This window comes from Aspergillus campestris (assembly GCF_002847485.1).
Source record: "Aspergillus campestris IBT 28561 chromosome Unknown P168scaffold_7, whole genome shotgun sequence".
In the NCBI taxonomy this organism is placed as follows: Eukaryota; Fungi; Ascomycota; class Eurotiomycetes; order Eurotiales; family Aspergillaceae; genus Aspergillus; species Aspergillus campestris.
In genome coordinates, this window is record NW_020194342.1 from 342,444 (window position 1) to 368,702 (window position 26,259).

Here is a 26,259-nt window from a genome sequence, read left to right on the forward strand (position 1 = left end):
ATAGTCAGACAATTACTCTATCAAGTCATATCATATCAATTGATGTAGTAGTGTAATAAAGAACAATCATATACATGAATAGAATCTACAAAACCACTGCAACATGAACTTGAAGACGGTAAAACACCGACAGTCAGTCCAATCAAGTAATGTTACGCCGTCCAATCAAGCATATCGGAGTTTTAATTGACTCATATCCACTGTTTGCAATCCACCGTGTCAACCTTGGATCCGCTGTATGGAGCCCTAACACTTACAAAGTACAATAGTGCAGTCTACACTAAGACTCAATGAGAGAGTATGAACTCTTTCATACAGTGATTGACTCCATCAATTCCACGACTCTACTCACTTGTAATTTATGACCTCGTCTTGTATCCGTATATTCTATATCACTCCGTATATCACAAGTCAATGCCAAGATATAGAAGTGAAATCTCTTCCACGCTAATGCCAAGGCCAACAACCAAGGGCCACACTAGTTAATTCCACCCGCCTCCACAGACAGCTCCAGAACTCGATTCCCAGACGGAGAGCGGCGTCCACAGCTTGGTTTCCCGCGGAGAGGGCCGAATGTGGTTTATTTAATTATCATTATTTATTATTATTATTATTTTGTTTGGGGTTCTGTATGTCTGTTCTGGTCCTGTTATGCGGGAAGTGGATGTGGATAGTGAATTGGGTGGTGTGGTAGACAACAAAACGATCCAGTGTATACCAGGTACTAGATGATTCTCAACACTATTATTATCCATATTATACTTCCGAAAGACAACCGACTATCAACCTACATAGTACAATGTGTGGAATGATTCTGATCATGCAATGCCGATTCGCCCGACAAATCCCTCGGCGCCCTCCGCCGGCGGAGAGACTCCGTAGCTTCGATCGTTGACCGACCTAACGGTGGGATGGGTTGACGTGATCGAGGGTACCTTCTGGCTAGTACCCTGCGAGTCAAATTCGCTCGACTCGTCTCGTCTACTCTGACTCATTTGGTCGTGACCCCAGCTAGTCAGGAACCATACCAAGCCAGCCGGCGCGAGAGTCGCTCCCCATTAGGCAGTTCACTAGTAGTCGGACCCATCTGCGGCTTTTCTGGCCGCTTACACACTCCCACCTTGACCCTGAGGAGAGAGTCCCCTCGAACGTGGGTGGATCCAAAGGATCGTGATATTACGGAGGACTGGTGTCATGTGCAGGAGACATCGGCATGTTTCCCCGTGTCACTAGCCACTGTCCCCTGTCTGGTATGTCTACGGAGGTCAAAGCCCAACCGAGATCCAAATAGCAGATCGACGTTTCGGCCGATCTCGGGAATCACCGACAGGGCGTCAGGGACAGACAGGACAGGTAGAAACAGCTCAGCAAGTCAGAAGTTAGAATAGTCCGAGCCGAAGAGGTCGGCTTATACTCCGTAGTCCGTCCTGTTCTCACCCGACCGGCTTTCTCAATCGTCCGATGGTGAATCGAATCTCCATCAGTTGACGCTTAGGAGCGGCAAGAGGGGCAAAAGGCCCCAATAAGCGATGGAAATGGGCAAGCGGTTAGGTAATGGGGCTGTTGGCGGACCCATGGGACCCCTAGTCGGTCCATCAGCCTTGGACCGTTGTCTAGAACTTATGGACCTTGAGGGTGAGAGTGCCTGAGAGTTGGTCAGGTTGATCTTTGTCTCCAAAGATTGAACAGTAGAGGTGGTGTACACGATCAACGACCTCGTGACAGTGTTTATGCCGAGGCGGATGATGAAATCTCCTTCCGCGGACATATCATTGTATCTCCTGCAGTGTGCGGGGTTTCGAGGAAGATGTGATGTTGTATTTACCCTAACAGGCTGCCGCGGGGAGAAGCTAGAGAGACCCCTCCATTGTCCATTCTCAGGGTTGTTCAATGGTCCCTGTGAACAAATGACCGAGATTGATCATTTGATCCAAAGATAATAAATTAATCAATGGAAAAAAAGATCAGACAAAAGTATAAGATGTGGAGCCAAGACAGTCTGTTAGTAACAGACTGTTAGTCACCCAGACGGAAAAAGATGAAAATTTTTCCCAACTGGATCGGCGCACCGCCGGTTCGAACGGATCCGAAGTTGAGCCTGAGGATCTTCAACTAGTGTGTGCTGTGGTATGGTATGGTAATGATAGAGTGGCCTGTTGGGACAGAATAGTAGTTGAGGCTGTTCTTGGGGATCCTATGCTGTTTCTTTCTGTTGCAATACAGGATGATATAGATAAATTACAATTTCAGACAAAAGACATTGTGAGATGCATTCTCCGTTCCCGGATAATTGACTGACAGATGCAGTAGCAACGATGTTTCTGGAATAGTCTCATCCACGTACTTAGCCACGTATTGTATCAGGGACGGATCTGTCATCCGGTGATGTAATTCTACCCAAGCATCTACTGGTAAGTAATTACAGAGGATCAGTAATACGACCCACAATGACGCTGATTCTGCCAACTCCCGCATGCAGCGGGGTCTTCCAAGACTCACCGCTCGGAGACAACCAGACGAGGGTGGCCAGACGGACGGTACCATACCGTATTGGGTATGGTATCGGTGACATCCAGTGGGTCACTCGGTGGATCATCTCCTCGGGAAAGAAAAGAAAAAAAAAAAGAGTGAAAAAAAAAGAGAAGGAGCCAGAAGTATAAGGCAGTTTTTCCCTTATTTATGACTCTGATTCATCTGGATTTCTTCTCCTGCTTTTTTTTTCTTCCGGATATAATTCTCCTCTTCCTCCACTTTCAACGACTTCATACTTCTTGGACTACCCCACATTACACCTTTCACTTGATGCATCAGTCTATCTAGTCTATCCAATAGATTATGTTTTGGACTGTCAATCGTACTTCTCAACTATATCAGCATCGCTCTGAGTCCTAGATCTACATCACGACATCTCTCTCATTGATTGACATAAGATCTCTCGTCGTCAATCAGCCTGGTCAGTAGACCCACAAGGACAGAAGGAAACAAACAAAACAGAAGACAAGAGAGAAAGAAAGGAATCATGCCGGGCCGTCTTCTGCCTAGCTTTGTTCGCCCCTCCGTCTCTCACCACATCTCCTTCTCCTCTCGTACCAACTCCAACGCCTCCTCTTCCTCCTCCGTCAACGAGATCCCCCATGATCCGCTGCCCTCCGGCAAGAAATCCACCGCCCACATGCTGGCCGACCGAGCCCGTTCACCTGAGCGGCGCCTCTCTCTCGCCGTCGAGCATCTGATCCACCCCCACCGGGACCACAGTAAGGACAAGCGTCGCGGCCTCTCTCGATCCGCGCGCTCCAAGGATCGCATGGCGGCAGAGGAGAAGGTTGCCGCGGCCAAGCTGGATGTCATCGTCGAGTCCCCTCCGTTGGTCTGCTATGGAGCGCCGTCGAACTCCACCGGCGCCCTGTTCTCGGGCCGTCTGAAGATCACCGTCGCCGACACCGCTGGCACCCTGACGCTGGACCAGTTCGAGATGCGCCTGATGAGCAAGATGACCACCAAGAAACCCGTCTCGCGCGATTGCCGCAATTGCGCCTCCCGCACCGACGAACTCAACCACTGGACCTTTCTCACTGAGCCGCTCCCCCTCAAGCCCGGCGCCCACGAGTTCCCCTTCAGCTACCTCTTCCCCGGCCACCTGCCCGCTTCGTGCAACGGCACGCTCGGCCAGATCGAGTATGTCCTCGCCGCCAAGGCTCGCGATGTCTCCGGTGAGGAGTACACCTTCCAGATGCCCCTCCACATCCGCCGCGCCATCCTCCCCGGCAACGACAAGTCCTCTATCCGCATCTTCCCCCCCACCAACCTCACCGGCCGCATCGTCCTCCCCTCCGTCGTCCACCCGATCGGCACCTTTCCTGTCCAGATGACCCTCAGCGGCGTCGTTGACAAGGGTGAGGAGACCCAAACCCGCTGGCGCCTGCGCAAGATGATGTGGCGCATCGAGGAGCACCAGAAGATCATCTCCCCCGCCTGCCCCAAGCACGCCCACAAGATCGGCGGCGAGGGCAAGGGCGTCCTCCACCAGGAGACCCGCGTTATCGGCCACCACGAGGAGAAGGACGGCTGGAAGACCGACTTCGACACCGCCGGCGGCGAGATCACCTGCGAGTTCGAGGCCAGCATCAACCCCAACGCCAAGCCCGTCTGCGACCTCGACGCCCCGGGGGGCCTCGAGGCCCGCCACAACCTCGTGATCGAGCTGATCGTCGCCGAGGAGTTCTGCCCCAACCGCAACCCGCGCCTCGTCACCCCGACGGGCGCCGCCCGCGTGCTCCGCATGCAGTTCCACCTGCACGTCACCGAGCGCAGCGGCCTCGGCATCAGCTGGGACGAGGAGATGCCCCCGGTGTACGAGGACGTGCCGGCGAGTCCCCCGGGCTACGCCATGCTCGACGGCGGCAGCGCCATGGAAGACTACCACGGGTCGCCACTGGCGTTGCCCGAGTACGCGGATCTGGAGCGGATGGACTCCTTGCGCCTGGACAGTGCGTCCTCCCGCAGCGGGTCGATGCACTCGGGCCGCAGCCGCGCCTTGACGACAGACGATCTGACCACCGACCCAGACTCGCGCTCATGAGCCGGGATACAATTCCTTTACGACGTTACGCTATCCATTCTTCACTCTTCTTATTTTACGATCGACACGACTTCTAGACCTACAAATGACTTAATCGACAGTCTCTCAAAGACGACTGAGAACATACATAAATTGTTACACAATAATAATGACCGCTTTGGCTCTTCCCCGCGTGAACAATTACGAAGAAAAAAGTGGGAAAATGAAAAAGAAAGATAAAAATAAAAATAAACTTGAAAGGGAAAAAATGTTTACTATACAGGGGAGGATCATGACCTACTGACTCGATATGATACCCATACCCATTGTCGGCGTTTTACGCTTTCTTTGATTACTTGTTTTTAATTTTTCAAATGTATCTACTTAATACCCGAATTCTATCATGGTATTTCAATCAGTCATATCATATTCATCGTATTGGTATTTCGTATTTTTCCTACCTTTATTCTCCTTAGTGTTTGAACGTATCGATTACAAGGGAAGCCATACAGGTTGTACCTATTGATTATCAGGTTATCTCTAACTACCTACTTATAAGGATAAGGATACGATTTACCCTGGATATCGTACCATGGTAAGGACAAGCAAAACTACAATACCTTGAGCAACAAGCATAATGATGTATGTATAACATCGGTAGTAAGGACAGGGCCGTTTTGAGCTCCATTACAATATCTACATCTAATCTAATCTAATCTGCATCTACGCCTACATAAACATTTGTTTGAGACAGCAGAAGCAGAACCAGATATAGCATTCACCTTTCTTTCTTTTCTTTTCGTTCGTTTCCTATTTTGATAGTAGGATACTTGCTCACTTACCACCCACAGAACCCAATATACACAGCCCACACAGGGATACTCCACCGAAAGACACAAACAGACAGAAAGAATCTACTTCAAATCCAGTACACGAACCGCATTCCCACCCAACACCGCATCCGCCGTCTTATCGTCGCCGAATGCCTCCTTGATCGCGTCGTAGTTGGTCGTCACGCTGGGCCATTCGGGGTTGGGTTCTGTTTCGTCGAGAGGGGGGAAGAAGGGGTGGTCGGTTCCTTATTATTTGTCAGTATTTCTCTTCTTTCTTTGGGTATAAAATGGTACTCTCGGGAGAAGAGAGTCAAAAGAGAGAAAGAGAGGGAGACAAACCAAACATCAACCGATCCGCACCAGACGCCCCAACAGCAGCCCTCAACGCAGGCACCCCATAAACCACAGCATCCAGATAGATATTCGTCTTCAACACATCCCAAACACTCCTCCTCGGCCCATCGACGACACTCCCATCCGCGCCAACATACTTCCTCTCATGATGAATACAGCTCTCGATCCGCCCGGCCAAGAACGGCAACGTGCCGCCCGAATGCGCCAGCAGCAGCGTCAACTTCGGGAACCGGTCGAACGCACCAGCGAGGAGCATGCGCGTGACAGCGATGGTCGTTTCCAGCGGGAACCCTAGTGCAAGCGGCATGACGTGGCCGGAGCGGGAGATGGCGGCGGCGCCGTTCGCACCGTAGGCTTCCTCTGGGAGGCCGTAGTGCGGGTGCAGGAAGACGAGGGTGTTGGTTTCTTGGAGGGCGGACCAGATGGGGTCCAGGGCGGGGTCGTCGAGACCCTTGCCGAGGCCGGAGGTGCCCATGATGACACCGCGGAGGTGGGGGAGGGTCTTGAGGCGGTGGATTTCGGCGACGATTGCGGAGGGGGTGGGGGCTGTTAGGGGGAGGGTGCCGAAGGCGTAAAGGGATTTAGTACTGGAGGTGTCAGTGTTGGATTGGGCACAGGTTGCTTCGAGGTCGTTGTTGATGCGCTCGGCCCAGGGTTGGGCGTCGGCTGGTTCAAGGAAGTCGAGCCAGGGGTTGGCGAGGGAGATGACGCTTGTTGTTATGCCGTGGCGGCGCATGAAGGAGAGCTTGACGTTGATGTCGGAGTAGGAGGAGTCGACTGGACGGCCGCGTTGGTCTATGGGGATGGATGGGTCATCGTCGGAGGCGAGAATGATGAGTCGGGGAGTGGTATCCCCGTCTTTGCTGGGTGCTGGGTCATGGACGTAGGGCACTGTGCGACGAGAGCGCAACATGGCCATGTAGGCTGGGGGGTAGACATGGGTGTGGATGTCGACGATGGGAGGCATTTTGTAGAGGTAATTGATGATTTGAGAGGGGGTGACAACAGTGGTAGGTAGACAGTAGGAGAAAGTAGATATAGAAGTAGGTTAGAAAGTCAATTCAAAAGACAACCGTGAAGAAGCGAGAAGAAGAGGGGAAGAGAGAAGCGGGGTTGATGTTTCATTGCATACAATGAAGCCAAACCCCGCTTGGGAGATAATCAGGATAACCGATTAGATAGAGAGATAATGATCATGATAAGTTATCGGATACGAGGTGATAAAGGATCATATCGATCATATCAGATCCTTTATCTATAGTAGAGTCTGTAGTACACAGTGTGGTATAGTAGGTATAGTATAGTCTAGGATAGTGTGTATATCGATATCCCCTTTTCTCCTCTTCTCTCTCTTCCTTCTCCCCACTCTCCACTTCCCTCCTCTCTCTCTCTCTCTCTTTCTGTCTTCTCCCCCTCAAATCATTAGTCTACATACTCCCTTCTTACTTCCACTTACCACCACCCATCGAATACAATATGATAGTCCCCATGGAAGGCAATCCCCAGCAAGAGTGCCGTCCCGCCGTCACGGCCGTGGAGAAAGACGACCTGGTCATCCCGGTTGGTATCCCGGCTCTATAATAGAGACCCTGCTTGATATGTACCCCGACTACTCTGTACATCTTTCAATTGACCTGTAACCAGATCATCGACTTCGCACCCTTTCTCCATGGCACCCCAGCCGAGCGTCATGCGGTCGCCATCTCCGTCATCAACGCCTTCAAGGGCTCCGGATTCCTCTACCTCAAAGACCATGGCATCGCCCCATCGGTCGTCACCCGCGTGTTCGACTCATCGGCCCACTTTTTTGCCCGCCCCCAGGATCAAAAGGACGGGCTCGGCTGGACCACCCCACAGGCGAACCGCGGTTACGTGAAAACGGGTCAAGAGAAGCTCAACACCCCGGACCAGACCGAGAAGACCCAGGGAGTCCCCCCGGACCTCAAAGAGACCATGGAGATCGGTCGCGAGGGTGTCGACGGCATGCCAAACCGTTGGCCCGACCATCTCGACGACGACGGCCGCCGCTTCAAGGAGACCATGCTCGGTTTCTTCGACAACTGCAAGGCCCTCCACACCGAGGTCATGCGTGCCATCGCCCTCGGCATGAACCTGCCCGAGCATCACTTCGACTCCTTTGTCGACGCCGGCGACAACAACCTTCGTCTGCTGCACTATCCCGAAGTCAGCCGCCAGGTCTTTAAGTCAAATCCCTCCCAGGTGCGCGCCGCCGAACACAGCGACTACGGCTCCATCACCCTGCTCTTCCAGGACCGTCGCGGCGGTCTGCAGGTGCGCAGTCCCCACGGCACCTTCGTCGACGTGACGCCCATGCCCGACACGGTCGTGGTCAATGCGGGGGATCTGCTGGCACGGTGGTCCAACGATCTGATCAAGAGCACGCGCCACCGGGTCGTCGAACCCCCGCTGATCTCCACCGGTGGGGACGCTGCGGAGCAGCCCGACGTGTACCCTGATCGCTACAGTATCGCGTACTTCTGCAACCCCAACCACAACCGGTGGATCGAGGCGTTGCCGGGCACCTACGAGGCGGGCGAGTCGCTGCGCCCGGCCAAGTACCCGGGCATTCTGACCGGTGACTACCTGGTCCAGCGGTTGCAGGCGACGATCTAATCCGTGGACCCGTACATTCTCTATATACCAGCCACCAGCGCACTTCTTTCCATAGCAAGAATAGTCCAATCAAATCGACCTAGCTCAGCTTTATAGATCTATCTCTAATAAGTATTCGGCTGCATAGCCATCCGTCCCCCGTCCGTCACCGTGATATTCCCATTCAAGTACGCCCCGGACGGACCGGCCAACCACAGAATCAACGACGCAAAGTCCTCCTCCCCACCAGCCCGAGTCAACGGGATCATCTCCCGACTAAACGACCCATCCGACACCCCCTTATCATCCTCCGGGAAATTCCCCGCCGACATATCCGACCGATACAAGCCCGGCGCGATCCCATTCACCCGGATATCAAACGGTGCCAGCGTAGTCGCCAACACCTTCACCAGCTGATTCACCGTCGACTTGGACAAGTTATACGACACGCTAAACGGCACCTTCCGGATAAACCCGGCAATGGAGCTCGTAATGACCACCTGCGCCGTCGGCGCCGACACGCGGTTCTTGATAGGTGCCGGGCGCCGCTTATTCGCCGCCTCGAGCAGCGGCAAGAACGCCAGCACGGTGTAGTACGAGCCCGTGACGTTGATGTCGAACGTGCGGGTGAACTCCTGCGGGTCGATGGCCCACAGCTGCTCGCGCAGGTCGGCGAGCGTCGCCGGCGGCGTGGGCGGGGTCGCCCGCGGGCCGATCGTGCCGCTGTTGGCGAAGAGGAGGTCGACGTGCGTGGTCTGCGCGGCGATCGTCTCGTACGCTGCCGTCAGCGACTCTTTGGATGTGATGTCCGCTTGGACGGGAATGATCGTCTGGGGGGCCTGCTTGGCGGTTTCGTGCAGGGCTTCGATGCGTCGGCCGAGGATGAATACTTTGGCGGCTCCATTCTCTGTGAGGGCGTGGGCGGCTGTGCGGCCGAGTCCTGTCGTGAGTTAGCTTCTGTTTTGGTATACATAAGTGGGAAGTGGGAAGGAGAGGCACCGCTTCCTCCGCCGGTGATGACGACGACGAGTCCTTGGACGGAGAAGAGATTGGGGATTTGGAGGTTGGACATGGTTGTTGAGTTGATGAGAGGCAGGTGACGGATGCAGGGAGAGTACGATGGATGAGGAATGTAACATTAATAATGGGGTGGATTGACAACATTCCCCATTCTATGGCGTGCCCATTCCCCGCGGTGGGTCCCGTGGATATGCGGGGATATCTTCGCTTCCACTTCGACTACTTTCCTTCGCCTCGCCAATATCTTCCACCTTCGTTTCAGGTCCGCGGAAATTCATTTCATATCAATATCTACTATTTCAATATTGTTATAAAGTCCTGACAGCATGGATTATTCCATGACGACGTTCCTTGCCGGTCAACGCCATCAACGTCATTGATTTGGGCTCTTCTCTGGCTGTTTTCAACGCCTCGATTGCATTCCTTGTGGTAAACGATCTAATTTGTGTGCTCCTGTTATGTTATCTGTTCCTGGAGCAGGAACTGGTGGGTTCTACGGTTACTTCGGTGTAGACGACTACCTGATTGATCGACGCGTTCCGAACTTGATGCATCGTCCGCCTTGCGGTGGTTGCTATATACGTCTCGAGAACCAATGCAATGCTGGTAGTCTCTCGATGACGTCGTACAGTTGCTACGATGCGAGTCTGACCTATATTCATGCCAGATGTGAAATGAAAAATGGTTGACTATGGTGGCTCATCGCATAGACCTATCATGCTCGTCTGTGGCCCGGTTCCACCATCGACCTCCTAACAATCATGACAAGCCTCGCGTGGAATGGCTTGAAACTCTCGCTACTCTCTATGACAAGAGCTAGTCGATGAGAAAATGAGTTGCGTCAGGATGTCGCCCTCCGTGGTTCCCGGATGCTATATGTACTTCAGCCCCGGCCATGCCGGTCCTCCTAGATCTTCACCCTATACCGATACTTGACTGAGTGAAAGTGCCCAACATGACTTGGATAATGTACTACTTGCCGGTCCTCACCCTAGCAGGTCTGCCTGTGGTGACGGCCGTTCCCAGGAGGGTGATGGCCCAAGCCACCCCAGTGGCCTCGTCCTATGTGCCTCCCGTCGTGAACATCTCGTCCTCCGCGATCCACACCCCCTTCAACGGGACCCCGACGGTGACAGGCGCGCTGAATGCCAGCTCCATCGGGACAGGAATTCCCACCCTGGCTGCCCTTCCTGCGGCGACGACATACCCCAGCGATGGACGTCTTCATCAGCCGGAGCCGGCGCCCTATGTACCCGGCGGAGGCTTGGGGACTGGCGGGAATGCACCGGTCTACAACGCAAAGAGCGACTTTGACTACGAATCACTGGTGCGCGTCACACCCCCTCTCCCAACCTCGAGTTCTGTGCTAAAGCAATGACTAGGCCCTGGGACTGTACCAGGAATATGTCGAGCTCGATCTCTTCCACGACGGCCTGGCGCGGTTCTCCGTAGAGGACTTCAAGGCAGCCGGGCTGACCGCGGAGGATCGCTTCCTGATCCAGTTCATGGCAGAGCAAGAGGTCGGCCATGCCACAATGCTCACCAACATCCTGGGCGCCAAAGCCCCTCGGCAGTGCACCTACAACTACCCGTACACCACAGTCCAAGAATTCTTTGACTTCTGCCAGAAGCTCACGCGCTTCGGCGAGTCCGGCGTCTACGGGTTTCTCCCCCACCTGGACTCACGCGAGGCCGCCAGCCTCCTAACGCTGGCGATCACGACCGAAGCGCGGCAGCAGATGATCTTCCGGCAGTTCCAGGGCCTCTTCCCAATGCCCGTGTGGTTCGAAGTCGGGATCCCCCAGTCCTGGGCATGGACCCTACTGGCGCCGTACATCAGTTCCTGCCCAGAGGGCCAAACCCGCCTAGCATGGCAGAACTTCCCAGCGCTGTCCATCCCAGATCAGCCAAACCCGACGCGAATCAACGGCGGCGCAGCAACAAACGAGACGATCACCGGCGGCACGAACGTCCTAAACAACACCGGCGTGGGCGGCTCGCAATCCTGCCTCACCTCCACGGCCGTCGGCTCCAGCTGCCAGCCAGGCATCACCCGCAACCGCACCATCCCGCTCTCGTACCCCGGCCGAGAGATCCAGCTCTCGTGGGAAGCCCCAGGGAAACCAGTCGGCCCGAACAACAGCTACCTCACGTCGACTTTGGCGGGGGCGCCCCGTTACGTGGCGTGGGTGACGCAGCTGAACGTGACCTACACTCGGTTGACGCTGTCCGGAACCACGGGACGACAGGGCAAGACGGTGCAGCCGAATTTGGATACGTATGCGGGTGACCCTGCTATCAACGGGACGATGTTCATTGCGATTACGGACTCGAATCCGACTGTCACCCCGTTTAATATCACTATGATTAACGAGCATGTAGTTGCTGGGCCCGCTCTTTACCAAGCTGGTTAGGGATACTCTAGTAGGTAGGGGGAGGTTCTGAGGAGAGTAGGTATGGGTATGGGTATGGTGTAGGAACATTGTTTTAGTTTTGTTGAGATCAATTTGTACAACAAAATTAGTACTAATACTGCAACATCGATCGTCAATATCATTCACCTTGTTTATATTTAGTATTCACACCTAGGTATACAGTATATAGTGTAGTATAGTTCAACCGCCTATCAGATGTCACTGTACGCTAACCCCGCTTAAATCCGGGCGGTGATGGATCGGATCCCTCCGAAATCCCGAAAGCTAAGCAAGCTTAAGCTCATCAACAATCAACCACCACACCGATCAAGCTCCCCAATCTCTCCACCCAATCTCCCATATCACCAAATCGACATAAGTCAAATAATCACTCAACATGGACGCCCCCAAAAACCGAAAACAACGCCGCGCAGCAGCCGCAGCCTCGTCCAGCAGCGACAGCAACGCGTTCGACCCATCGTCGATCCCAATGGCCAGACCCCCACAGGGCTCATCCATATCGCAGGGCAAAAAGCTAGTGGACATTATCGCTGAGAGGCAGAGCGAGCTGCTGCACCGCGCGAACACGTCCGCCGCGTCTGTGCCGGGGACGCAGTTCGTGACGATTGATCCTGTGACGGGGAAGATGTCGAGGACGCAGTCTGGGGGGTTTGTGGAGGAGATATCGTCTGATGAGGGATCACACTCTGACGACGACGACAACGACGACAATGCATCATATTCATCCGGCGATGATGAAGACAACGAAGACGACGATAACAGCAACAATCAAAAAGAAACAACCGACCACCCCATCCCCCCCCTAATCGACACAATGCTCCTCTCGCTCCCGCTCACAACCCTCCACCTCACACTCAGCTACCTAGCAGCGCACCAATACGCAGAAAGCATCGCACTAGACGAACTCCTCCGCGAATCCGCCTTCCTCACCTTCCCCATATTAACGCTCCTCATCCATCTCGCCCACGGCCACATCGTGTCTTTCGCGCGGGTCTGGCCCCACAAGCCCGAACCCGTCTCGCTAATCCCGTGGTCCAACGACAAGTTATCTCTCTCGTTTCTGCGCAAACTGCTCTTCCCGCCGACGTGGCGGACGGTCGTCTTCTTGCCGGTTGCTATTGCCCTCGGGGTGAAGCTGATGACCATCACTAACGAAGACCCATACTACGCCGTGATGAAGCGCGCGCCGGCCATCGGCACCATCTGGGTGTGGTGTATACTGGAGATGCCAGTGGGGGCAACCGTTTTGGGAGCGTTGGGGCCGTTGGTGTGGGGGTTTGGTGGAGGGGGTATGGGATTGTTTGATTTGTTTCTCATTTTTCTCTTCTATTGCATTGTACGGGGTTTGTTTTTTCGTCTGGATTGGACGGTTGAATGGATGGATGAATGGATTTGTTGGCAGCCGGTGTCAGGATGAAACAGACCACTGCAGCTGGGATCCCCAGCTCAAAAGACACCCACATCACATTATCCTTGAACCCTGACCCTGACATACCCTGACCCTAGCCGTAAAACGTTACTCAAATCGACGTCGCACAGCAGATATCCTCCGTAGATTCGATCGCTCTCGATCGTTGCCACAGCGTTGACGGCCACAACGTCTGCGTCTGCAGTCTACGCACTGGCCGTATCTAACCAATGACCACCTCTTGATTTCTCAATTGTTTCAATCCCCCACATGTAGATGGATATGCAAGACATACCATCTTACAACAGACGCATACCCACAGCTGCATAGCTACTGTACACATACACCGTACGACACGTACATACTGCATGAGTAACAGTCTCGACCACGCTGCAGATTACTCGTCGGAACTGGGGTTTGGATATGGGCTGGGGTTTCTTCAGGGGGTGGACCTGGTATATTGATATGTGGGTATGCACGTAGATAGGGAGGGAGGAAGGGAGGTAGGGAGGGAGGTAGCGAACAGGCTTTTAGGTTGTGTTGTTGATTTTGATCTGTTGGGAGTTGACAAACGTGCATACCTCATTCTTTTCTTCTTGACTTTTTGTTATTGGTAGTAATGCTATTGTTTAACCCATGAGTATAGATAGGTACATAGATAGATATTGCGCGCCCGTCGCGGCAACACCTACCTATCCTTAGTTACCCAATTACTTAGTTACCACCACTGCATTTTCCTACTGGTGTCTACTCCCTCCTACCTACCTAACTACCTCCCCCTCATACACACCACCACCAACCTAATCATAGACAAGTCCCTCGGCTAACAATACCCAAGTAAGCAGTACCAGTACGCAGTATACAGATATCCGCATGTAACAACAAACAAGGATAAGACCATTGTAGCAGATAGTGCTTACCCTTCGCTTCCATTGTCTTCATTATCTATTTATGGGGTCTCGACATCCCTGCTGCTGATGTCGGCTGCCGTCCGGACCGTTTGAGATTCGTCTACCAGATGTCACCATCACCAGGTGGGACGTGCGCGTTGGATGGATGTAGGATATTGGTTTGTTTGTACGGAGTATTTGGTTGGTTATTGTTATAGTACGTTATATTATAGGGTCCATGCTTTACTATACAGGTAGGTAGACACGTACTATCCGGTACCTATTTATGATATATGATATATGGATGATAGACTGGACTAGACCATGTCACATGGGTGGCGATGCCACTACGGTTGATATCGGATTCGGGGACTATAGATTGTTCTTATTGATTATTGATATTATTGTTGAAAGCGTCTATCACCCTGTCACATTTTATTCACAGACTATCTATACAAGTGGGGTATCCTTGATCGACAGATAGATAGAGACTCGGTATACAACCAAGTAACAACCAACCCCTCCATGACGCAGAGACCAAAGACACAAGTATAACAAACTTCAATAGCGTTCTACCATCATGAGGGGAACCAAAGAGGGGTATTTAGAAAGATCGACATGATCCCACCCAGGATCCCACCCGGGTCATAGTCATACAAGTGGATCTCTAACTTTCAGCATATCCATTTCTCCAAATTTCCTAAACCGGACTAGACTCGTCCAAAGGAAAGGAGCCCTAACAATAACTAGGTAGGCAGGAATGAGCATGACAGGTAAGATCGGCTGAAGGAATGATTGACAGGATTGAGGGGTAGATTGTTAGAGTGCTGATAGTTTGATAGTGGTTAACCTGCTGACCTCGAATTTATTCTCCCGCATATAGATTTATACGAGGTAGAAGGAAGTATGACCAATTTATCATGTCGATTCTGGTCGATAAGACACTGCATAGACCCACTGACAAATAGCGTGATATGATATACTACATCATTATCAAATATAATGAAAGACAAGTAACAATCACCATCTCCAGCCAGGAAAAAAGCAACAAAGTGGCGGTGCAAGTCCACTCAACAGCTGAATGAATGAAGACTGCGCCACGTCGATCCAGTTCGTGGCTGATGAACCATATCCCCGCGCTAGTCCCAAACAGGACATCCCTCGCCTGAGGCTACAAGGCTACTAGGCTACTACTAGCCTCAGGCTACTGGTTTAGAGCTTATAGTTGGAGATCCTTGATTTACTGACTTGATTTATTTACTTAATTGATTGATTGATGTGCACGACTGACACTTCTATTACATACAGATAATCATTGATTATCAATCAATGATACAATGAAGGGCTGGAATTCGGGCATAGTTATGAATACATTATTCTTCCTCAATATATCCCTCCGGCTCAACCACCTACGACTAGTCTACTAGTATCTACTATCTACCAACAATACACCTTCCCTTCTAACCCACCATAATACCCAAGCCAAAGAATCCTAAGGACAAGGCACCTACCCAACCCCATCCCATCCCATCCCATCCCATCCCATCCCATCCCATCCCATCCCATCCCATCCCATCCTCCACATCCAACAAAAAAAAACCCCAACCCAACCTGCAATCCAACAAAACCAGATCCCAAAAGCAAGCAAACAATCCGATCAGCGGCGCAGCGCCCAAAACGGTCCCAACGTCTTTCCTCCCACCGATCCATCCGATCCTGGTCAGGTATGGAGGTCTGATCTCATACATACTACATACTGCATACTACATACGTACCCACCGGCCATGTCCATGCAAGGGTAATCACTACTGACTGGGCTTTACTACTTACTACTTAGTGTTAGTAGGAGTAGTAGTAGTGAACTGTTCGTGCGCACTCCCTGGTCTAGTGTAGTGGGTGGGGACACTACTTGATCCAACCACTACCCTGGGAGACCATGCATTGAGTCGATAGTTTGGGTCTGGTCGACAGGGAAGGCAAACTCAAATTTAGACATGGATCAATATAAATCAATAGATATTTGAATATGTTGAGAGAGGAAAAATAGAAAGAGATAACTAAAATAAAACAATATATATAGATAAATAAATAATACCTCCAGATACAACGCCAGAAAACCCTCAACAAATTACTAAATACCTCATCAATAGATAAAAAATCACACGCTGATTCGTCCCTTATGCATCAACCCCAGCGTCTGTAATCCCGCCCCCTTGAATCGCGCCAATAGCGAGCTCACTATCTCCCGGTACGTGTTCATCTGCGACAGTTTGAACCGCTGGATCTTGCCACTCGCCGTCCGAGGAATCTCCTCCACGAAGATGATACCCCCGTCGAGCGCCTTGTAGCTCGCCAGCTGGCGGCGCGAGAACAGGTACACCTCCTCCGCCGTCAGTCGCGCCCCGGTCACCCCCCGCGTCCGCACCACGAACGCTCGTGGCACCTCCGTGCTGCCATCCTTAGACGTCACCCCAGTTACGGCGGCATCTTCAATCCCAGGGTGCTTCAACAGTACTGCCTCCAGCTCCGCCGGTGCGACTTGCCATCTGATATCCATGTTAGTATAAAGATAGGAAGAAAGTAGAAAGAGGGGTACAAAAGAAAAGAAAAAGGAGAAAACACACCCTCGTACTTTGATCAACTCCTTGGTCCGCCCCACAATATAGTACAGCCCATTATTCAAGTACGCCACATCCCCCGTTCGAAACCACCCGTGCGCGTCCTTGGCGTCGTTCCGGCCCTTGTAGCCCATCAGGAGCCCCGCTCCTCGGACATAGAGCTCCCCGGGGCTATTCTCCCCCTCCACGAGATTGCCATCCTGCCCGACCAGCCGCACCTCGTATCCTGGTAGTCGCCGGCCAATGCTCCCAGGATGCCCCCGCTCCCCGTACCGATTCTGGAAGATCACTCCTACCTCCGTCATACCCCAGAGCTGCGACGCGAGCGCCGACTCGCCCAGAAACTGGTTGAATCGCTGTATCGACGCCCCATCAATGGGCGCCCCGGCCACTCCGACGTACCGGAGCGACCCCAGGTAGTCGGCCACCGGCAACACGCTCCGGTTGAGCGTGTGGATCATCGCTGGCACCATGTACGCCTCGGTGATCTGGTAGTGGTATATCGCTGCCAGATACTGCGCCGTGTCGAACCGCGGCAGCACGAACAGGGGTTGCCCGTAGCGCACCGGGAAGATGTGCGTCCACAGCGCCCCGAACAGGTGAAACATGGGCAGCGACATCAGCCGACTGACCTCGTAGGGCACCTCGTAGTGGATGCTCCGGTTGTGGGAGACAATGGCGTGGTGCGACAGGATTGCTGCCTTAGGCAGACCACCCGTCCCGCTCGTCGAGAACAGGGCGGCCGGTGTCGACGTGGCAATTGCCTCGTCGTCGAAGGCAACCCAGTCATTCTCCCCGTACCCGAGAAGGTGGGCGAGATTCAGATGGCAGCCGACCCCGCTGTCCGGCATGTAGGGCCCGTTGACGGGGCCATAGCTCGGCAGGGAGCCGCCCAGGACCAAGTGTGCGATGTGATCGGTGGCTACATCATCCAGCACGCACACCTGATTAGGGAGCATACCATGATCGGCGGACACATCCAGAACCGTGGAGAGCGCATCGGGCGAGGTGATGATCAGCTTGGGCTCCGCCAGCGTCAGGATATGATCTAATTCCTGCGGTTGGCTGCGCGCATTGGATCCCATGAACACGCCGCCGGCCCCGATAATGCTGAAAAACAATGCGGGGTATATGATCTGGCCAGCAAATTCGAATCATCAGCAACCCAAACGAGGGGAAACAACTCGGATCAAAACCAGACCAGGGAGGGGCAATGGGAAGATACGGTGAAGGGGATGCAGCAATCAGGGGCTTACATTATTCCCCAAGTGGACCAGCACACAATCACCGCGCTGCACATGATGGGCCTTCAACCCGGCAATCAAAGTTCGCACCAGCAGCCGGAACTGACTCGCATTGAGCGAACGCGAGGGGTTTTCGGCATCGATGAACAATGGGCGTGATTGATCGTACTCGACGGGACCTTGGAAAGCAAACGACAATAAGTCGGTGTATGGACTGTCGCCCGGGTTAGGGCACGCTAAGGAAGATTCCCAGAGGCCCATTGTAGATGGGTAACTTGTTCAAAAGGGAAGACGTGAGGGGGGTATAAGAAAGAATAACCACAACGGTGATAAATGACAACAAAAAAACAAAGTATTATCGAGAAACCGACTGAGCAAAGTCCACAAAGAGTGCCGACAATGGGAAGGTTTAGGGAGAATGTAGTAGAAAACACCACAATTCAAGAAACCAGAAGATTTTCTCACGGAAAACAAGGGATTGAATCGCCCAAATACCGGGCACCCCGTGTGATAGATATACCCACCATCTGGTGACGAGAAACGCGACTTTTTGTCATGATGGAGGAGATTGAAGGGGGGTGGGAAGGATTGGTCACCTCCTAGGGGATTAGAAATTCCATTTTCCCAGTGTCATCGAAAAAGTCGACTATCGATGATTTGGAATACTTAGGGTGTGGCGCAAATCCCGACAAGACCCAAGTCTCCGCTCAGATCGGGCTGGTGATCCTCCTCCCTGACCCACAGGGACCAGTTGCGAATGCCATTCACCGAGGTAACCTAAGCCCCAATTCAGATCTCAGCCGAGTGGGTCGTCCGGTCTATCATGGTTATTAAGCCGTACAAAAGGGGAAAAAAAGAAAAAACAAGAAAACAAACGTACCGGAAGCACAGTCCAGTCATGCAGACGAAGCTAGGTCCATGATCACCTTTCTCCATAACTTAAACCAATGTTGGGCTGGATTCAGCCCAAACTTGTCTCTCCCAGGACCCGCACGCGTCGTCTAGTGGACAAGTCAGCCTGTCATTGAGACCACCCCGTCGGTCTACAGCACCGTTCCCCCCATGCAGCTGAACCTACTGCACGAGTTTTCCTTGTCTTGAGAACCGAGCTAGCGTTGACGCGAACCTGATGCGCCCCCAGGGGCTGTCGAACGCCGCGAAACCGGGAAAGGAAAAAGAACCTATTAATCCACGGCTCGTGCGCCGTGCGATGCATGGCGGTACCCACTGGAAACCCGTCTGGCTGACGTCTTCTAATTAGAATCCCAGAAATGCGTGCATAAGGCCATTATTGACGGGACAATCTTCCCCTTGGGAGGGCGAACGCAGGCGTGCTGAACCCCGCCCTGTGGGTAAACTGTATCCATAAACTCGTGGCGGTCTCTCTGAGCCACCATTGTGTCTGGAATCAATAGTTCACCATGATAGACACAGCGCCCCCTCTGCAAGTTGATCAGCCTTTTTTTCTTTGGAAAAAAGCAAGGCATCTGTGCATTCTGCAAAGGGAACTGTTGGGTGGTTTCCCAACCTGTCAACCGGTGCTCGAGATCCTACCCACTCTGTTGCATCTGATTGCCCCGGTTGTCCCGCATCCTTCCTCTTTTTTCCTAAATTCAATTTTTCCCTGTAATTGTGATTAAATTCATATCTCTTTTTCGGCGCTGGGTCCGGTGGATCTTGAGGCATTCCTGGTGGTAAGCGCTTTGTCTTACTTGGGAACATCCTGCTGCCAATGTCGATCGAGAGAACCCAGTCATTCCGCGTGAGCCACTTGGATGCACGCATTGGGTCATCCTGACTCTCTCAATGACTCCATCGAGCAAGGGCTATCACTGGGGACGGAGTCCAGAACAGGGGACGGGATACCACCCCTCCTTGGACACCCCTCCTTAGCTCGCTAATATCACTCTTCGGGGCAGTGGAGAGCTGAGGCAAGGGAGATACTGAGCTGCCTCGGGTTCCTCATTGGCAATCGCCTCGTGGAACTAGTTCTGCGGATCCTGGCCCGCCACTATAGTGTCATTGCCCTCAGCCATCATGGAGGGGCGAACTATCTCGAAAACAAGATGGTGAAAGATACCGAGGTAGTTCGTACACGTCGTCGCCTGATGTTGAAGACGAAAATGGAAAGAGGAAGGGGGGGCCGAGGAAGACAGACGCAAGCATCTGATGTACTGCCACTATTCGGGAAATATTGCCCCTGCTTTATATGTCATCGTGCACAAGGCTCAAAAGGCCGCATGTGCCCTCCATTCAAGACGTACCTCATAGCAATCAGGTCCAATCATCCACTCGCCCAGTTGGTTGTGATTTATGCTTATTTGGAATTACCCAACCTTCGCATCTGTCTTTGTATGCCCTGATTCTTGTCCATTGGGCTTGGACCCTGGGTTTCCCTTCTTCTGACTTACTTTTCTACCACTTTTCCATTCAACAAGCGGTCTGGGCCACCATGTCAGACTCTAAACCAACGGCCGTGACGCTTCCCCCGGTTGCCAAATGTGCATCCGGCAGGAGAATCCCTAGTGATACAACATTGGCTGATGTTGAGAAGCCCCAGTCACCATTCCTGTCTGAGAAGCTACAGGCATATCCGCATGGGGATGACGATAGCATCGATCTCGAGTCGCAGGTCAGCAGGAAGAAGAGGTGTGCTTCCATCCGATATGCCGTCCTTTATGTATATCGTCGGCTTTTCGGCTTAGTCTTCATCGCCAACGTTGCCGTCTTTGTGGCAGTCATGACAACCGACCAGAAACTGTTGGCACTGGTAAATGCTGCCGCAGCTAACGTTCTTGCATGTGGTCTTGCACGACAGCCCCTCGTGGTGAACGCCATATTTGTCACTGTCTGTTGGATTCCTCGAGGAGCGCCGTTGTGGATTCGCCGCGTGGCAGCCAAAGTCTACCACTATGGGGGAGTGCATAGTGGCTGCGGAATTGCCGCGGTTGTCTGGTACATGGGCTTCTTGGGCCTCATGTCCAAGGAGTACTGGGCCCCTCCGACGGGCCAATCCACGATCTCGATGACTCCTGTGATCCTGGCCTACCTCATAGTCGTCTTGCTGCTTGCCATTGTTATTGTTGCGTACCCTGCATTTCGGTTCATCAAACACGACTACTTCGAGCTCACCCACCGATTCTCTGCATGGATGGTCATTGCTCTCTTCGTGGTTCTGCTGCTGGTCTTTGCGGACGAAGCCAGTCAAGCAGCCAACGAACCCTTCGGCCTATTCTTGGTCAAACTACCTGCCTTCTGGTTCTTAGTGGTTACCGTCGTGGCCATTGTGCAACCATGGGTGATGCTCCGGAAAGTCAAAGTCCGACCCGAACGCCTCTCAACCCACGCCATCAGGTTGCACCTGGACCACACGACCACCAGCTTTGGGAAAGGCATCCAGCTAGCCAAACACCCTCTCCGGGACTGGCACGGGTTCGCAACCTTCCCAGACCCCGACGGCAAGTCCTTCTCCTGTCTCGTTTCCAAAGCCGGTGACTGGACGTCAGCCTGCATCAAAGACCAACCCACCCACCTTTGGAAACGAGGCGTCCTTATCTATGGCTTTGCGTATGCCATGCGAGTCTTCAAACGTGTGGTAGTTGTCACGACGGGGTCTGGCATCGGTCCATGTCTCTCCTTCCTGGGCGACGATAACCGTCCAGATCTCCGTGTCGTGTGGCAGACACGAGCCCCCTTGAGGACCTATGGACAGGAAGTCCTCAACCTGGTACGCCGTCTGGACGCCAACCCCGTTATCATCGAGACCAATCAGTCGGGACGCGTCGATATGGTGCCCATCATCCGACAACTCGTGAAGGAATTCGATGCCGAAGCTGTCTGTGTCATCAGCAACCCAAGGGTGACCAAGTCAGTAGTATACGAGTTGGAGTCCCGGGGGACGCCGGCATTTGGTCCTATATTCGATTCATGAGAACCTGCACCCTTTTGACCTGTTTCCTGGAGGTCTTGGTCAGATTTGAGTCTTTGACATTTCCTTTTGATTCCCATTTCAGTTTGTTTTCTTGGTTATAATGGCGTTTGTTCAAGGAGGTTATAATCGACGGTATACCCCTGGAGGGTATAGAAGATGATGAGATGTAACGAAGGAAGACGAAAGAAGAAAGGGGGGAGGGGAAGGGAGAGGGAGGACGGAGAACTTCTCACTGTATATACCGCGCTTACCTACACTTACCTACACCTACCTTACTTTCAACCATATATACCTCCCCTCGCTTGACAACCACCCATATCAGCCGTTGGGAGATTACATACCATAAATTTAGTAGCAGCAATAGATTAAAGATGGTGGATCTATCCGTGTTTGTGTGGTAGTATGTATGTACGTATCCTTCCGATATGCATGAGATACCTCACATAGCCATCCGATGGGAGCTTGCATCACATCGATAATCCGGGTCACATTGTCAGGGGTAATCAGGAACGGCTGGCTTTGTGCAATGTGGAGAGGTTTATCAGAGCCCGGATTAATACGGACGATGAGCTGTTACAGAAAGGGGAATATTATATTGACAAATGCGAGGGATGATGGTTGAAACCCACCTTGTGCCCTCTTGTCACTCCCACCATCCATCCCTATAATTAAATAGCTTATAGTCACCTCCTGGATGGGTTCAATTAATAATTATACAGCCCCTTGTGTGGCTATCCTTGCCACGGAATATCTTTCGGTTCACCTCTGGGGAAGTAGCCCGTCTTACTACTCGGCGCTTTGCCCCTCGTCTCTGGGTCGGCTGTTCGTCAATATCTCCCATCCTAGAAGTCTCCATACCTCCTGAATAAACCACTCCGGGACGGGTTGATCAGGAACCTGGCAATGAGCTGCTGGGGTGTTGTTTTCGTCATCACCCGGTCGAACAGGGCGCTGCAGTGGGCTCGGCCACTCGGAGTTGATGCCAAACACCCCTTGAAGAAGAGTACCCTGCAATCTCTCCTTCAACCTCAAAGTCATAGCTGCCGGGTGTTCATTCAGCATGGCTAACAGTCTCTCCAAAACCCAAATCAGCTGTCTTGCCTCCATCTGAGCTGCGCATATTGTCATCTCGTTAACCATCTCCAGACCCCTGGGAAGCGCCAGTTTAGATGAATCGATCCGGAGATCAGGCCGCAGTTGTAAGTCCTGGAAGACAAAGAGACTAAGAACCTTTCCGACTCGATCGAGTAAGATGAACAGAAATCCTTCGAGAATGCTTTGGTGCTCCTGTCCCGGAATCTCGAGCGACAGGGTCAGTGTGTGAAGAAGACAGGAAAGACGTGCAGAGATGTCGTCTTCAGTATTTGCATGGAGGGCGCCATAGCCGTGGGTGGCAGGAGATACTTTTGGCCCAGACTTCGTTTTTTGGCTTCGTTTCGAGGATTTGGCCTTGGTCTTGATTTGCGTCATGGAGCTCTCCGCTTTCGCTCTGCAGCGACGTTCGAGCGCACCCATGATGGTTTCGTAGAGTTCCACCAGGGCAAACGGAACTTGGCTTGATCCTCGTGCCGTTTTCTCAGAGCTAGTTATCTTTTTCAATGCCTGTGTCAAGATGCCAAATGCGTTCTCCAGCGTCCGCAATGTGTCAAGGGCATCTGGTGGCTTCGTCTGGAGTATACCCTTCTTCTTGGCCGGACGAGCCACCGCAATAGGTTCCTGTACTGCATCGATAACAGCACTTTCTGCCGCTTTGCAAAACATCACCACAGCGTGAATAACATCCAAGCGAGTAGGACGCTTATTCAATACTCTCTGCAGGGCGCACAGCTGTCGCATAAACGGGCCCATAGCTAACACCGTCAGCACCCAAGTGAACCCACGAGAAGTATATCCGACCCACCTTCTTCCTGATACTCGAGCTCCTTTCCACATAAATCGGGAAAGGACGGCACGGTGACGATCTGAGAAAGACGCCCCTGTGTCTTCGTTTTCTTCCTTGCCATCTGTCCACCACCGCCGTTCTTATCCCCAGCACCACCTTTCCTCTTCGTCGAGTCCGCAGCTCTCTCTACGTCAGCCGTGTCCTGTCCCTGCGTTTTAGCCAGGAGGGCATCATTCCGACGCTCCAATTCGTAGATACGGTCGAGGAGTTTGGTTTGTTCGGCTTCGGATCGCTCGTACGCCTGCTGCCAGAAGGATACGCTGTCGAAGTATTTCTTCTGCGTGTACACTTCGTCGGCTTCTGCCGTGCTCTTGATTTGCTGGCGGATCTGGAGGATGTATTCTAGAGACGATGTTTAGCCACATGTGTCTATTCTTCGGTCATAAGACGCTTGGTCTACCCTTGACATCCAGATGGGGTGGCTTCTGCTTGACGATTGCCAGGGCAAGGGCTAGCTGGGCAGGAGAGGGGAGGTTGGCTTGCATCTTCATGACCCATTTACGATAGAAAACGAAGTAGGCTCAGAGACAACCTTGGGCAAAGCAGCTGACAGGAGAAATGAGGGAGCACGTGTTGACATCGGACTAGGCATCCTCCCGTATTGTTCTCACAGACAACTATACAAATATATATAGTTCCTAAACACGGACATCACCACTTTATTAAATACAATTAGAATGATATCCACTATTTCAATCAGAGAAAAACAAGGATGTTCATCCTAAAATCAATCCCATATCGAACACTTCCTGACATAGTATTTTCGAAATGTTTATAGTCCACTCTGTTCTAGAAGCCTGAGGCCGCTTTCCATCCATTTACCCGATATGGACTAGCGCGGTACTGTTGATCGCTGCCAATAAAACGACCTCACCGCCTTCAGCTTCATCTGACATCCATTCTATCCACGCCATTCAAGATCCTCTCTCTCCCACACCTCTCTCTCCCACAGTCGGATGAGAACTCAATTCTCACCGGCCTACAAACACCAACCACCAAACCATACCCCTCACCGTACCTAACACCCACACCCACCAACCCACAATGTCAACCGACGACCTCAAGGCCCACGCGGCCTCCAACCAAGACTTCTACGCCCTCCTAGACATCACCCCTGGCGTACAAGAGACCGAAATCCGACGCGCCTACCGCCGCACAGCGCTCAAATACCACCCGGACAAGATCGCCAACCCGACCGCCTCCGACATCGACAAGTTCCACCTCCTCCAAATCGCCTACGATGTACTCTCGGACCCCGCCGTGCGCCAGCTGTACGACAATGCGCGCGAGGCGCGCGTGAGGAAGCAGCGCGAGCGGGACACGATGGACGCTGCGAAGCGGAAGATGCGGGAGGATCTGGAGGCAAGGGAGCGCGCGGGCGCTGTGCCGGGTGCTGGTCAGCAGCGCGGGGTCAAGCGGTCGTGGATGGGGGCTGAGACCGCCGCCGCTGATGATGACGCGGAGGAGAAGCTGCAAAGGGAGATTGATCGCATTGCGCAGGATGGGCGGCGGAGGAGGCAGGAGGCGGCGGATAAGTTGCAGCGGGAAGTGGATGAGGAAGAACGCGCTGCGCAGCGTGAGGCGGAGGAGGCACAGCGCGCCGCGGATAGGAGCAGTCAGCGGGTGGATAGGTCGCGGGAGGGGGGCACGAATGTGCCGGAGCTGGAGCGCGCAGTCAAGGTGCGCTGGGTGCGGGAGGGGCGTGGGGTGGATCTCGATCGGGATCGCTTGATGGAGCTGTTTGAGCCGTTTGGGAAGATCGAGAGCGTGGTGCTTCTCAAGGATAAGAGGCAGCGGATTGGGGAGAATCGGGAGAAGAAGACGATCGCGACGGGAGTGGTGGTATTTGCGTCCATAGTCAGCGCCCACACTGCTGTTCTGGATAGCGAGAAGAAAAGGCGCCAGGCGGAGAGCGACTGGGCCGTGGTGAACTCGGTCTTCTGGGCATCTGGTAACCAGCCGGATCTGGCATCAGAGGCTACCCCCGCAGAGACACGCAGCCCTTCTCCCGCGAAGACAAACCGAAACCCTATCCCACAGTCAGCTCCCAAGCCGAGCTTCAATTTCCCAGGTCTCAAGTCAGCAGGGTCGAACGGGGCCGGGCAGAAGCCCGGAAAAGCCCCGTCATTCGCTTCATTCTCTTCCGCCGCCGCTGCTGCAAGCTCCAAGCCCACAGATCAGGACTCCCGGTCTGCCAGTCCGAGCAGCTTAAGTCTGGAGGAGGCGACCCTGATGCGACTGAAGAATGCGCAGCGGGAAAAGGAGCGCAAGGCGCTCGAGGAGCAGATCAGCAGAGAAGATGAAGCCGCTGATGCGGCGGAGGCTGCTGCTGCTGGAGCACGGAGCTAGCTTGCTTGAAGTCCTCTCTCATGATCCGACTATGCTAAATGTCGATTCGAATGCTTTTGTTGAT

General features: G+C 53.0%; 10 protein-coding genes across 10 annotated transcripts; 6 read left to right on the forward strand and 4 right to left on the reverse strand.

Moving 5' to 3' along the window:
* The first annotated feature begins 2,706 nt into the window (after positions 1 to 2,706).
* On the forward strand, positions 2,707 to 4,980 carry P168DRAFT_290727 (alpha-arrestin). The gene has a single exon (XM_024837283.1). It carries the CDS (start codon positions 3,020 to 3,022, stop codon positions 4,577 to 4,579), a length of 1,560 nt encoding a protein of 519 aa, XP_024692155.1. The 5' UTR covers positions 2,707 to 3,019; the 3' UTR covers positions 4,580 to 4,980.
* Positions 4,981 to 5,322: 342 nt separating this feature from the next.
* On the reverse strand, positions 5,323 to 6,793 carry P168DRAFT_269889 (amidohydrolase family protein). The gene is made up of 2 exons (XM_024835171.1): positions 5,731 to 6,793; positions 5,323 to 5,636 (listed from the first exon to the last, which is right to left on the reverse strand). Exons 1-2 carry the CDS (start codon positions 6,710 to 6,712, stop codon positions 5,473 to 5,475), a joined length of 1,146 nt encoding a protein of 381 aa, XP_024692156.1. The 5' UTR covers positions 6,713 to 6,793; the 3' UTR covers positions 5,323 to 5,472.
* A 292-nt stretch (positions 6,794 to 7,085) lies between these two features.
* On the forward strand, positions 7,086 to 8,473 carry P168DRAFT_269893 (isopenicillin N synthase family dioxygenase). The gene is made up of 2 exons (XM_024835172.1): positions 7,086 to 7,305; positions 7,390 to 8,473. The coding sequence occupies exons 1-2, from the start codon at positions 7,222 to 7,224 to the stop codon at positions 8,377 to 8,379; spliced, it is 1,074 nt and encodes a 357-aa protein (XP_024692157.1). The 5' UTR covers positions 7,086 to 7,221; the 3' UTR covers positions 8,380 to 8,473.
* Positions 8,474 to 8,483: 10 nt separating this feature from the next.
* P168DRAFT_327624 (SDR family NAD(P)-dependent oxidoreductase) lies at positions 8,484 to 9,849 on the reverse strand (the record flags this gene model as incomplete). The annotated part of the gene is made up of 2 exons (XM_024841258.1): positions 9,358 to 9,849; positions 8,484 to 9,298 (listed from the first exon to the last, which is right to left on the reverse strand). The coding sequence occupies exons 1-2, from the start codon at positions 9,428 to 9,430 to the stop codon at positions 8,484 to 8,486; spliced, it is 888 nt and encodes a 295-aa protein (XP_024692158.1). The 5' UTR covers positions 9,431 to 9,849.
* Positions 9,850 to 10,053: 204 nt separating this feature from the next.
* Positions 10,054 to 11,921, forward strand: P168DRAFT_254056 (ferritin-like domain-containing protein). Its single transcript, XM_024834398.1, has 2 exons — positions 10,054 to 10,705; positions 10,761 to 11,921. Exons 1-2 carry the CDS (start codon positions 10,334 to 10,336, stop codon positions 11,790 to 11,792), a joined length of 1,404 nt encoding a protein of 467 aa, XP_024692159.1. The 5' UTR covers positions 10,054 to 10,333; the 3' UTR covers positions 11,793 to 11,921.
* A 12-nt stretch (positions 11,922 to 11,933) lies between these two features.
* P168DRAFT_165640 (uncharacterized protein) lies at positions 11,934 to 13,391 on the forward strand. Its single transcript, XM_024832866.1, has one exon. The coding sequence runs from the start codon at positions 12,190 to 12,192 to the stop codon at positions 13,228 to 13,230; it is 1,041 nt and encodes a 346-aa protein (XP_024692160.1). The 5' UTR covers positions 11,934 to 12,189; the 3' UTR covers positions 13,231 to 13,391.
* Positions 13,392 to 16,269: 2,878 nt separating this feature from the next.
* On the reverse strand, positions 16,270 to 18,234 carry afeA (adenylate-forming enzyme AfeA; the record flags this gene model as incomplete). The annotated part of the gene is made up of 3 exons (XM_024833547.1): positions 16,270 to 16,657; positions 16,736 to 17,865; positions 17,986 to 18,234. 3 exons carry the CDS (start codon positions 18,232 to 18,234, stop codon positions 16,270 to 16,272), a joined length of 1,767 nt encoding a protein of 588 aa, XP_024692161.1.
* Positions 18,235 to 20,379: 2,145 nt separating this feature from the next.
* Positions 20,380 to 22,263, forward strand: P168DRAFT_269901 (integral membrane protein TmpA). The gene has a single exon (XM_024835173.1). It carries the CDS (start codon positions 20,426 to 20,428, stop codon positions 21,902 to 21,904), a length of 1,479 nt encoding a protein of 492 aa, XP_024692162.1. The 5' UTR covers positions 20,380 to 20,425; the 3' UTR covers positions 21,905 to 22,263.
* A 27-nt stretch (positions 22,264 to 22,290) lies between these two features.
* Positions 22,291 to 24,378, reverse strand: P168DRAFT_327629 (uncharacterized protein). The gene is made up of 3 exons (XM_024841259.1): positions 24,247 to 24,378; positions 23,805 to 24,188; positions 22,291 to 23,754 (listed from the first exon to the last, which is right to left on the reverse strand). Exons 1-3 carry the CDS (start codon positions 24,335 to 24,337, stop codon positions 22,691 to 22,693), a joined length of 1,539 nt encoding a protein of 512 aa, XP_024692163.1. The 5' UTR covers positions 24,338 to 24,378; the 3' UTR covers positions 22,291 to 22,690.
* A 382-nt stretch (positions 24,379 to 24,760) lies between these two features.
* Positions 24,761 to 26,195, forward strand: P168DRAFT_327630 (putative cell cycle control protein (Cwf23); the record flags this gene model as incomplete). Its single annotated transcript, XM_024841260.1, has 1 exon — positions 24,761 to 26,195. The coding sequence occupies exon 1, from the start codon at positions 24,891 to 24,893 to the stop codon at positions 26,193 to 26,195; it is 1,305 nt and encodes a 434-aa protein (XP_024692164.1). The 5' UTR covers positions 24,761 to 24,890.
* Between the last annotated feature and the right edge of the window lie 64 nt (positions 26,196 to 26,259).

Bases quoted from the DNA above. Each gene is read 5' to 3' on its own strand.
- P168DRAFT_290727 (XM_024837283.1), top strand. From the start codon at position 3,020: ATGCCGGGCCGTCTTCTGCCTAGCTTTGTTCGCCCCTCCGTCTCTCAC.
- P168DRAFT_269889 (XM_024835171.1), bottom strand. From the start codon at position 6,712: ATGCCTCCCATCGTCGACATCCACACCCATGTCTACCCCCCAGCCTAC. The intron at 5,637-5,730 runs GTTTGTCTCCCT...ACAAATAATAAG, and splicing joins TGCGGATCGGTTGATGTTTG to GAACCGACCACCCCTTCTTC.
- P168DRAFT_269893 (XM_024835172.1), top strand. From the start codon at position 7,222: ATGATAGTCCCCATGGAAGGCAATCCCCAGCAAGAGTGCCGTCCCGCC. The intron at 7,306-7,389 runs GTTGGTATCCCG...ACCTGTAACCAG, and splicing joins AAGACGACCTGGTCATCCCG to ATCATCGACTTCGCACCCTT.
- P168DRAFT_254056 (XM_024834398.1), top strand. From the start codon at position 10,334: ATGACTTGGATAATGTACTACTTGCCGGTCCTCACCCTAGCAGGTCTG. The intron at 10,706-10,760 runs GTGCGCGTCACA...AGCAATGACTAG, and splicing joins ACTTTGACTACGAATCACTG to GCCCTGGGACTGTACCAGGA.
- P168DRAFT_165640 (XM_024832866.1), top strand. From the start codon at position 12,190: ATGGACGCCCCCAAAAACCGAAAACAACGCCGCGCAGCAGCCGCAGCC.
- P168DRAFT_269901 (XM_024835173.1), top strand. From the start codon at position 20,426: ATGTCAGACTCTAAACCAACGGCCGTGACGCTTCCCCCGGTTGCCAAA.
- P168DRAFT_327629 (XM_024841259.1), bottom strand. From the start codon at position 24,337: ATGAAGATGCAAGCCAACCTCCCCTCTCCTGCCCAGCTAGCCCTTGCC. The intron at 24,189-24,246 runs GTAGACCAAGCG...CATCGTCTCTAG, and splicing joins ACCCCATCTGGATGTCAAGG to AATACATCCTCCAGATCCGC. The intron at 23,755-23,804 runs GTGGGTCGGATA...TGACGGTGTTAG, and splicing joins GCTCGAGTATCAGGAAGAAG to CTATGGGCCCGTTTATGCGA.